At 35.2% G+C, this 12,043-nt stretch overlaps 1 protein-coding gene across 8 annotated transcripts in view; it reads left to right on the top strand.

Moving 5' to 3' along the window:
* The window catches only part of SLC4A10 (solute carrier family 4 member 10), a 343,489-nt gene that overhangs the window by 285,162 nt on the left and 46,284 nt on the right, over nt 1-12,043 (top strand). For all 8 annotated transcript variants that reach the window (XM_061436804.1, XM_061436824.1, XM_061436845.1 and 5 more), the window contains one exon: nt 10,050-10,155. In XM_061436804.1, the coding sequence (XP_061292788.1) occupies nt 10,050-10,155 (106 nt within the window). The remainder of the gene's footprint in view (nt 1-10,049; nt 10,156-12,043) is intronic.

Here is a 12,043-nt window from a genome sequence, read left to right as displayed (position 1 = left end):
GCCTTTCTTGTCAAAGATCTTTGACTGCATGGGTGAAGGTTTATTTCTGGGCTCTCTGTTCTGTTCTATTGGTCTATGTATCTGTCTTTGTTCCAGTACCATGCTGTTTTGTTTTTTTTTAATTACTCTAGCTTTGCTATATATTTTGAAATTAGGAAGTGTGAGACTTCCAGTTTTGTTCTTTTTGCTCAAGATTGTTTTGACTGTTCAGAATCTTTCATGGTTTTATATGAATTTCAGGATTAATTTTTCTATTTCTATAAAAAATGTCATTGATATTTTGGTAGCGATTGCACTGATTTGTAGATCAAATCTTCCAGTTCATGAACACATTTCTTTCTTTTCAGTTGTCTGCGTCCTCTTTAATTTCTTTCAGCCGTGCTTTGTAGTTTTAAGTGTACAAGTCTTTCACATTTTTGGTTAAATTTATTTCTAAGTATTTTATTCTTATTGATGCTATTGTAAATGGGTTTGTTTTCTTAATTCCCTTTTTAGATTATTCATTGCTAGTTTATAGAAACTCTACTGAGTTTTTTAATGTTTTAATGTTGCTTTTGATCCTGCAACTTTGCTGAATTCATTTATTCTTACAGTGTGTGTGTGTGTGTGTGTGTGTGTGTGAGTGTGAGTGTGATCTTTAGAGTTTTCTTTGTATTATATTATATAATCTGCAAGTAGAGATAATTTTCCTTCTTCCTTTCCAATTTGGATGCTTTTTTTCCCCCTTAACTGAATTGCTTTAACTAGGACCTTCAGTACTGTTTTGACTTGAAATGGCAGGAATGGGCATCCTTGTTTTGTTCTTAAAGAGAAAAAACTTCTGGTTTTTCCTCATTGTTTACTATGTTAGCTGTGGGCTTGTCATACTGGATTTTACTATGTTGAGATAATGTCCTTCTCAGATCAGATCAGATCAGATCAGTCGCTCAGTCGTGTCCGACTCTTTGCGACCCCATGAATTACAGCACGCCAGGCCTCCCTGTCCATCACCAATTCCTGGAGTTCACTCAGACTCATGTTAGTCAGTGATGCCATCCAGCCATCTCATCCTCTGTCGTCCCCTTCTCCTCTTGCCCCCAATCCCTCCCAGCATCAGAGTCTTTTCCAATGAGTCAACTCTTCGCATGAGGTGGCCAAAGTACTGGAGTTTCAGTTTTAGCATCATTCCTTCCAAAGAAATCCCAGGGCTGTTCTCCTTCAGAATGGACTGGTTGGATCTCCTTGCAGTCCAAGGGACTCTCAAGAGTCTACTCCAACACCACAGATCAAAAGATATCAATTCTTCGGCGCTCAGCTTTCTTCTACTCCTAGTTTGATAAGTACTTTTATCATGAAAGGATGTTGAATTTATCAGATGCTTTTTGTGTATCTATTGAGTTGATCATATGATTTTATCCTTTGTTCCATTAATGTGGTGTAATACAACGATTAATATTTGTTTGGTGAACCATACTTGTGTTCCAGGGATAAATCCTACTTGGTTATGATGTATGATCCTTTTAATGTGTTGTTGAATTTAGTTTGCTAATATTTTGTTGAAGATTTTTGCATCTATATTCATTAAGGATATTGTTTTTTAGTTTTCTTTTGATGTCTTTTTCTTTGGTATCAGGGTAATTCTGGCTTCATAAAATGAGTTTGGAAGTGTTCCCTCCTCTTCAGTTTCTGGAAGAGCTTGAGAAGGATTGGCACCAGTTCTTTAAATGTATGGTAGAATTCGCCAGTGAAACCATCTGGTCATGGGCTTTTCTTTGTTGGGAGGTTTTTGATTAGCCATTCAGTCTCCTTGCTAGTTATAGGTCTGTTCAGAATTTCTATTTCTTCATGATTCAGTCTTGGTAGACTGCATGTTTCTAGGAATTTATTCATTGCTTCCAGGCTATCCAAATTGTTGGCTTGGAATTTCTCATAGTAATCTCTTATAATCTTTTTAATTTCTGTGGCATTAGTTGTAATATCTCATCTCTAATAATTTTGAGTCTTCTTAATGTTTTTCTTAATCTAGCTAAAAGTTTGTCAATTTTGTTGATTTTTTGGAAAAAAAACAAATAATGCATTTTCATTGATCTCTACTATTGTTTTTCTATTTTCTATTTCATTTTTTTGTTTATTTTTTGTTTTATTTTTGTTCTGATGATTATTATTTCCTTCCTTCTGCTAACTTGGGGATTCGTTTGTTTTTATTATTTTAGTCTCTTCTGTTTTAAAGTTAGGTTGTTTATTTGAGAATTTTCATCTTTTTAATATAGGCAATTGTTGCTATAAACTTCCCTTTTTGTGCAGCTTTTGCTGCATCCTATAAGTTTTAGTATTTTTGTTTGTTTGTTTTCATTTGTCTTAAGATACTTTCTAATTTCTCTTTTGATATCTTCTTTGGCTTATTGGTTGTTCAAGAATGCATTGCTTACTTTCCATATATTTTTGAATTTTTTAGTTTCCTTCTATTTTTGATTTCTAGTTTCATTGCACTGTGCTTTGAAAGTACACTTACTTTGATTTCAGTCTTCTCAAATTTGTTAAGACTGGGTTGTGACCTAAAATATGATCTCTTATGGAGAATGGTTTGTATGTGCTTGAAAAGACTGTATATTCTGCTGCTGTTGGATGAAATGCCCTGTATATGATATTTGGTTCATTTGGTCTATAGTATTTTACAAATCCTATGTTTCCTTATTCATCTTCTGTCTGGATTCTATCCATTATTTAAAGTGAGGTATTGAAATCTCCTAATATTATTGTTATTATCTATCTTTCCCTTCAATTCTGTCAGTGTTTCCTTCCTATATTTTGGTGCTCTGCTATAGGGTACATGTATCTTTTTAATTGTTATATCTACCCAATTAATTGACCCTTTTATCATTTATCATGTCCTTCCTTGTCTCTGTTGACAGTTTTTGACTTAAAGTCTATTTTGTCTAATATGATTATGGCCCACCCTGGCCCCTGCTCTCTTTCAGTTACTATTTGCATATTTTTTTCTATACTTTAACTTTCACTCTATGTGTGTTCCTAAATCAAAAATCTTTTCTAGATAGTATATAGTTGGATTTTTTCTAATCCATTTAACCACTCTGTATCTTCTGATTAGGGAGTAAAATCCATTTACATTTAAGTAGTTATTGATAGAGAAGAACTTACTATTGCCATTTTGTTAGTTGTTTTCTGTCTTATATTTATCCTTCACCCTCTTTCCTCTCTTTTTTTCTTCCTTTGTGTTTTGTTGATTTCTTTTGGTAGTGATATGTTTTGGTCCCTTTTAAATTTTCTTTTGTGGATGTTTTACACAAAATTGTACTTTCTTGGTGGTTACCATGGGGCTTACATAAAGCATCGTATATTTACAACAATCTATTTTAAGCTGATAAAACTTAATTTTCAGTTCAGTTCAGTCACTCAATCGTGTCTGAATCTTTGCAACCCCATGAACTGTAGCACGTCAGGCCTCCCTGTCCATCACCAACTCCCGGAGTTCACTCAAACTCACGTCCATCGAGTCAGTGATGCCATCCAGCCATCTCATCCTCTGTCGTCCCCTTCTCCTCCTGCCCCCAATCCCTCCCAGCATCAGAGTCTTTTCCAATGAGTCAGCTCTTTGCATGAGGTGGCCAAAGTACTGGAGTTTCAGCTTTAGCATCATTCCTTCCAAAGAACACCCAGGACCAATCTCCTTTAGAATGGACTGGTTGGATCTCCTGGCAGTCCAAGGGACCCTCAAGAGTCTTCTCCAACACCACAGTTCAAAAGCATCAATTTTTCAGCACTCAGCTTTCTTCAGTGTCCAACTCTCATATCCATATGTGACCACTAGAAAAACCATAGCCTTGACTAGACAGGCCTTTGTTGGCAAAGTAATGTCTCTGCTTTTCAGTATGCTATCTAGGCTGGTCATACCTTGACTTCCAAGTGTCTTTTAATTTCATGGCTGCAGTCACCATCTGCAGTGATTTTGGAGCCCCCAAAAATAAAGTCTGACACTGTTTCTGCTGTTTCCCCATCTATTTCCCATGAAATGATGGGACCAGATGCCATGATCTTCGTTTTCTGAATGTTGAGCTTTAAGCCAACTTTTTCAGTCTCCACTTTCACTTTCATCAAGAGGCTTTTTAGTTCCTCTTCACTTTCTGCCATAAGGGTGATATCATCTGCATATCTGAGGTTATTGATATTTCTCCCGGCACTCTTGATTCCAGCTTGTGCTTCTTCCAGCCCAGCGGTTCTCATGAAGTACTCTGCATAGAAGTTAAGTAAGCAGGGTGACAATATACAACTTTGATGTACTCCTTTTCCTATTTGAAACCAATCTGTTGTTCCATGTCCATTGCATACAAATACTCTTCACATTGACTCCCTCTTCCCTATACTTTCTGTGTTATTGATGTCAAAACATTACATCCTTCTGAATTATGTATCCATTAACATATTTTTATAGTAATAGTTTTTAAAAATACTTTTGTCCTTCAACCCCTATACCAGAAAAAGTGATTTATGTACCATTGTTACAGTATTTTGTGTTTGTCTGTATATTTACCTTTATTAGCAAGCTATATATTTTCATTGCTTTGTGTTGTTGTTCAGCATCCCTTTGTTCGAACTTGATGGAATCCCTTTAGCATTTCTTGTAGGCAGTTATAGTGATGATGAACTCCCTCAGCTGTTTGGTTTTTTTTTAAACATGGAAAGGTTTTATTTTTCCTTCATTTTTCAGGTACCACTTTTTTTTTTTTTTTGCCACATATAGTGCTCTTGGTTGGCAGTTTTTCCCTTTTAGCACCTTGAATACATCATCCCACTGCCTTCTGGCCTGTAGAGTTCCTGCTGAAAAATGCACTGATAGTATTATGGGGCTTCTCTTGCACATGGTGATCCACTTTTCTCTTGTTGCTGTTAGAATTTTCTCTGTAGTTTTCTCTTGACAGTTTGATTATAATGTGTCTTAGTGTGGATTTCTTTGGATTTACTATCATTGGAATCCATTGGATTTCTTAAATATGGATATAATTTCCTTCCTTAGTTTTGGGAAGTTTGGGGGCACTATTTCTTTAAATAAGCTTTCTGTCACTTATACTCTTTCTTCTTCCAGGGCTCCCATGATGCATATATTGATTTGCTTATGATATCCCATGTGTTCCTCGGGCTTTCTTCACTCTGTTTCATTCTTTTTTCTTATGTCTTATGACTGGATAATTTCAAGTGACCTGTCCTCAAGTTCACTGATTCTTTCTTCAGTTTAATTGAACCTAGTGTTAAATCCTCCTACTGAATTTTTTTACTTCAATTATTGTATTCTTTAACTCCAAATTTTCTGTTTTGTTCTTTTTAATATTTTATTTTTTGCTGATATTTTCATTTTGTTTATGCATTGTCTTGACCTCATAGAGTATCATTATAATGGCTATTTTAATTCCCTGTCAGGTAATTTATATGCCTCCATTTCTTTAAGATAAATTTGATTTATTTTATTCTTTTGTATGGGCCATGTTTCCCTGTTTCTTCATGTATCCCATAACTTTGTTTTAGGATTGGCACACTTGAAATAAAAACTACATCTCATAGCCTTTATAGACTGGCCCTTTCTGCAGAAGACTTCTAATCAGCTTGACTAGAGATTCTGGGGGTCTCTGTAACCTTTTCTTAGAGGGAAGGAAATGTAAATTCTTTGAGCCTGTGTGTGCAATTTCTCAATTAGGTAGAGTTGGCTGATTTCTTTTTCCAGGGACTCATAATGTTTTGCTCTACCTGGGGTCACTCTGTGGTACTGCAAGTTGTCTGGTTTTACGATATGTGTTTGTGTTGAGTTGTGTCTAGTTCTTTATGACCCCATGAACTGTAGCCTGTCAGACCCTCTGTCGATGGATTTCCCAGGCAAGAATACTGGAGTGGAGTGCCATTTTCTGTTCCAGGGGATCTTCTTGACTCAGGGATTGAACCTGCATCTCCTGCAGGTCCTGCATTGGCAGGCAGATTCTTCACCACTGTGCCACCTAGGAAGTCCTAGTTTTACAGTAGCAAGCTGCTTTGATGTCCCTTGTTCTCAGAGGCCTCCAGATTTCTGCTGTATGCTGACTCCCCATCAGCAGCCTGAATTAGGTGAGAAAGATACCAGCCCCTTCTGCACTCTTCTAAAGAGCTTGAACATCAGACATATGCTCCTTTCACTCCTTCCAGAGGGAGAAGCCTCAGATTGTTCTCCTACCCCTAACTGCATTGAGCCATCCTCGTCCCTGAAAGCCAAGTTACCCATTCTTCTTTGTTCTCAGTGGCACCAAGGCATCCAGACTACAATGGTTCTGTCAGTGCTCTGAATTAGGCAAGACAGATACCAGTTCCTCAGTAGCCCTCTGAAAAGCTGGAATGTCAGATACAGCCTCTACTTTTCTCTTCACCCTCAGTGTAAAAAGTGTGAGCCAGGTTATTCTCTACCACTGCTAAGCTGTGCCAGCTTAGAAAAGGGGCTGAGGCAATTAAAGTGAAATTGCTCTTCTTATCCATTTGAATGTGGCTTTTCACAGCTTTGCACTCTGGTACTGCAACATCTTGACTAGATTCTAGAATTCTCATTACAGTATTTTGGTCCATATTTTGTTAAATTGCGGTTTCTATGGGGGAAAGAGAGTGGAACTTTGCATTCACCCGTCTTGTGATTCACTGCCTCTGTGATTTACTCTTGGGCTGTACTATATTTGTCCTTCTGAGAGTGCTTTCTTATGTCGGAAGCCTTCTTTCCTCTATCCTATATCTTTGTTTACTTACAAGTTATGCTTTCTAATTAATGACACATGCACAAAAAACTAAAATCTGCAAAGAATAAACATTTTTTTTCATTCTTCCTTATATTTGATTTGATGATTTCACTCCATAGAGACCTCTAGGTCCAAAGTAATTTTGCCTTACAGTGTTGATGGTATTGCTTAGAGAAAAGACTGAGGCTATTCTTGGAGTGGTATGTATGTAAGTCTGTAGCAGTTGGGGATGGATTTCTGGTATCAACTATTGTGTAGTCAAACTTTAAACTAGTTCTCATGTTTTTGGCTCCATCTGTTTACTCTGTTTCTTTTTTGAGTATAAACTCTTCTCTTAGTCAAGACCCTCTTTGATATTTTACTCATCAGGCAAGCTCCCTCTTTTACTGCAGTTGGAAGAATATATATATACACACACACACACACACATATATATATATCCTATATAAATATATATATCCTATATAAATTTATAAATTTTATTTTTATATGTAATTACATATATCTGTTTATATATAAATATATACATATATTTATGAGTGAGTGAGTAAGAGAGCACTACCTAGGTTTAAATTCTGGCTCTGGAATTTCTAGCTGTGTAAACTTGGCCCCATGTCACTTGTGTCTCGATATATTCATGTGACAACCTAGTTTAAGGATTAAATGTAAAGGTACTATTATTAGTAGTATTGCTCTTCTGTTCTGCTTTTTCAAAAATCCTATTTTCATATGACTTTCATATTCCGTTTGTTTACATATCTCTCTTTTTGATGTTTCTCCTCGTGTCTCTTTTTATATTATTCCTTAGCTTAGTGAATTATAGGTCATAACAAAATAAACGTGTATTCAGTCCTCTTTTTTAAGGTAGAAGCCAAATCTGATTTTTAATTTTAGAAAATAATCAGTGATTTAATGTAATTTTAATAATTTAAGCTATTTTTTAAATGGAATTATTCTCTCTATTCATATATTATCTTTACTATATTTGCCTAGTGATCTAATGACCCAGAGTCAAAATTGAATGGGAATTTTCTTTCTTTTGATAGATTCTTAGTAGTGAAACTATTTTAATGCTGGTCAGAATTTAATTCTCTTTAAAGAATTGGAAGCAAAAGAAAAAGGAATATCAGCATGTTAGAGAAAAGCCTATTGTTCTTTTTTGTATTACATCAATTGAAAGTTAACAGTTTTATTACATCTTATGAAAAACCAATAAATGAACCAGAAAATAATGATGATAATCATGATGATGATAGGAGCAACAATTACAAAATGCATAAATGTATACATGCCATTTAGTATATATCATGTTATATATTCTTCATAATAGCTCTACTAGGTAGGCATGTCAAGTCCTCATTTTACTTTATGAGGAAACCAAAGTTTAGAGTGCTTAAATAACTTGCCCATGCCACATAACCAGTGAAGCACAGAGCTTTCTGATACAAAGGCCTGTGTTCTGTGATTATGTACAACTAATCTGGGACTTGGGAACCTATAGATTTGAACAAATTGCATTAATGAATGACTATTACTGCCTCTCAAAGACCTTTGTTTCCCTTTTGCTTTGTCTCCTCCCTCTGATAGCACAGTGGCCACCGCAGCTACTCATAAGGGCTAATGCTTCTTCTCTCATCCCCTTAAAATCCTCATTAACAGCCTTCTCATTGGAATCCTCTGTTTCTTTAATGCTCCAGTCCCAAGTGAGCCCAGGTGGGAATACTCTAACCATCCTTAGTGAGAATAGCTGCAGGCCTGTCTGTATTGCTCAAGTCAAGTAGAATTTTATATAATAATAGACACTGAGTACGCTTTGAAAAATGAATGAGTGGTGATAAAAAAGAACAGACTAAAATTCCTGATGTAGAAAGAGAGACTGTAGCTCAGGCAAAGGAATTTATCAAGTAGAAACTGTAGTATATTTTCCTATAGAAATAATAGTAGTTGAGTTCTACAGTTTAATTAATATCACTAAAATAGCAGTCCAACCTATTTTTAAGTTTTGTAGTATATGTGGGTTAACCTGGGAGCCCAAATACGATTTTTATAAAATGCTTCTAGAAGAAAATGCTCTCTGAAGGGCAAATAATAGACAATGAATTTTTTAAACAAACCATTTGTAAATTGAAGTTAACATCTAAGACCATTAACTTGTTGATAATCTTTGCTTGTGTGTTCTCATTTACTTACAAAGTTATGAAGAATGTGATATCAAAAGCTGTTGTCTATTACATAGTAGTAACAATTGCCCAGATCTTTGCTATTCTTTCCGCTCTTACCCTCAGCATTCATCATGTCACCCGTATGTAGCTGTTGTTCAGTCACTCAGTTGTGTTCTACTCTTTGCAACCCCGTGGACTGCAGCAGGCCTGGCTTCCTTGTCCTCCACTATCTTTCAGTCTGCCCAAACTCATGCCCATTGAGTCAGAGATGCCATCCAACCATCTCATCCTCTGTTGTCCTCTTCTCCTCCTGCCCTCAATCTTTCCCAGTATCAGGGTCTTTTCTAATGAGTCGGCTCTTTGCATCAGGTAGTCAAAGGATTGGAGCTTCAGCTTCGGCATCAGTCCTTCCAATGAGTATACGGATGACAGAGGATTGATTTTCTTTTCTTACTGGTTTGCTCTTACCCTCAGCATTCATCTTGTTACCTTGCATATATAGTAGCTATTCAAAAAATTTTTGCATATTGATTGTTTGAGTCTTAATAAGACTATCACTCATCACAAAGAAGAGTATATTCTGAGATACACAGGGTTCTTACTTCAACTTAGCTTTAATTTAAAATTACATAGCATGATTCTAAGTGATCTCTAGAACATGAAATATATATATAAACATATATGATATGTTTTTACAATATTAATAAATTATAAAAATACATTTGGATGTTTATCATTTTTTCCCACTTGACTTATAATTTAGGGGTAAATGGTTGTTGTAAGATTTAGAAAGCATCTTGATTTAAAAGGCCCCCAAAACCTTGTGTTCTAACCTATACTTTAAAAAATTTCCTCTGACTGGAACAGAGAGGGAATGACGTCTCATTCCAGGAAACATTAAAAATGTATATATATTTTTAATATACATTTAATATACATTTAATATATATCTTTAATACATATGATAGTAATATATCTATCATATGTCTGAAAATAGCGTGTTTTGGAATATTTAGGATGACCTAACTACTTATCTCTCAAATGGAGGAAGGCTGTGACTGGGGAAGAAGGACTACTTACACATCTATTTTAAGTCTGGTCACAAAAATATACTTATTTCATAAAAGACACTGGTCTGTCTTTGCAGATGTAACTGTGTGGAGCCACATAATCCTAGTAATAATACATTGAAGGAATGGAGGGAGGCCAATATTTCTGCCTCTGACATAATTTGGGAGAACCTAACTGTTTCGGTAAGTGAAACATGTCTTGAATCTTATTACTATAAGGTCTTTTTTTGACATTTTGAATGAATTATTGCCACTAAGGTAAATTATTTTAAATAAATACTATTACAAAAGTGATAGTTTTATTTCATCCATTCAAATATGCATAAGTTAACTGGGGGTTTTCTTTCATTATTAAGCTTTTCCAGTAGTTAGTAGTCCTGAATTACTCCAAAAGCACACCTATATGGCATAATGTGACTAGATTAACTGAAAGCACATTAAATAAGAGCAATGTTGACCTAAATTAAACCATATGACAGAACTAAGTCAGCCTTCTGTGTAAAGAATGCTTTTACTTCGCTCCATAATACTGCTCCAGCTGTTCAGAATATGTTGAGGAGGAGGGGATGTTTGTTAATATTTTGGTATAAATATTGAACTTTTGGGGAAAACCAAAGTCACTTTTCTTAAAATTCTGGCACCTTCCTCAGAAAGAGTTTTCTTACTTCCATTTTCTCCTTATCTTCCTTCCGTTTAACAAAGAGAATCACAACATATTTTTTGTCTATCAAAGTTAAATCTTATACCTTTAAAAATATTTCTGTCTTTCCTTTTTACAATGATATCTTTTTTCCCCTTCATAGTTGAATGTCTCTATTTTTCTTCAGTTCAGTTCAGTTCAGTTGCTCAGTCGTGTCCGACTCTTTGCAACCCCATGAATTGCAGCATGCCAGGCCTCCCTGTCCATCACCAACTCCCGGAGTTCACTCAGACTCACATCCATCGAGTCCATGATGCCATCCAGCCATCTCATCCTCTGTCGTCCCCTTCTCCTCCTGCCCCCAATCCCTCCCAGCATCAGTCTTTCCAATGAGTCAGCTCTTTGCATGAGGTGGCCAAAGTACTGTTTTTCTTAATCTCTTGTAATATTTGTGCACACCTATTTCCATCTATATTTACATCCTTTACTTCTGGTCAATCAAATCTCATAACTTGAAAAATACAAAGATTCTGCTTTTAATAAGTATTAAAATCTGAATCATTCTCGTTTCTTTTCCATTCTTCTCAGTTACAAACATTACAGTCCAAAGCTTCTGCCAATTCACCTACCTGTATAAGCTCAAATCCCATTATAACCATCAGCATAAAACTATATGAACTCTAGTTCATTTCATGAGAAACACATTTTAGTGAGTGAGCCAGTTAGTGATACACACAAACCTTTTTTGTTGCACGATTATAAAACTCTAAACACAGTTCTTACAAGAGCACTTGATCTGTTGCCTATTTTTCTCACTTTTCCTCATTATTTTTTTCAGAATCAAAATTTTTAAAATTCTATCTTTGACCTATATTTTACTACCTTTCTTCTTACCCTAGTCATTTGCTCTAAAATGTCTTCACTTTCATTTTTTTTCTGTTGTAGTTAACATTTATTCTGTTGTATTTTTCCTTAGAAAAAAGATTTATTGAACTTTTCCCTTTCAGAGAGCCATTTAAGTTGACCAATAAAAGAAATGATGAGCTGAACAAGAAAGAATGCTACAGTTGTTCAGAAGTTAGACATGGTTGATCCATTCAGCAATGCATCTTCCATTTACATTCCCCTTTTATAAACTATAAAGATATTATATTTTAAGAGTTCCCTGCTTTTGTCCCTCATCTTGGTGTCCCCTACAATACACTTACCCAATAATTTCATCTCTAAATTATTTAATATGAAAATTTACTCTATGTGTTTTATAGTCTTGAATAATTTAATGTTAAATAATAATATTTATTCCATATAGTAGCAAATCCTGAATCATACATTTCTAAGAGACTCATAGCACAATTGATCTACCTAGATCAATATTAGAAGTTTTAGGATCAAGAAGAGTACAGTGAAAAATATTTTGCAATCAAACAAAGC

The sequence above is a fragment of the Bos javanicus genome, chromosome 2 (assembly GCF_032452875.1).
Source record: "Bos javanicus breed banteng chromosome 2, ARS-OSU_banteng_1.0, whole genome shotgun sequence".
Taxonomy (NCBI): Eukaryota; Metazoa; Chordata; class Mammalia; order Artiodactyla; family Bovidae; genus Bos; species Bos javanicus.
This window is presented reverse-complemented; position numbering and strand designations above follow the sequence as displayed.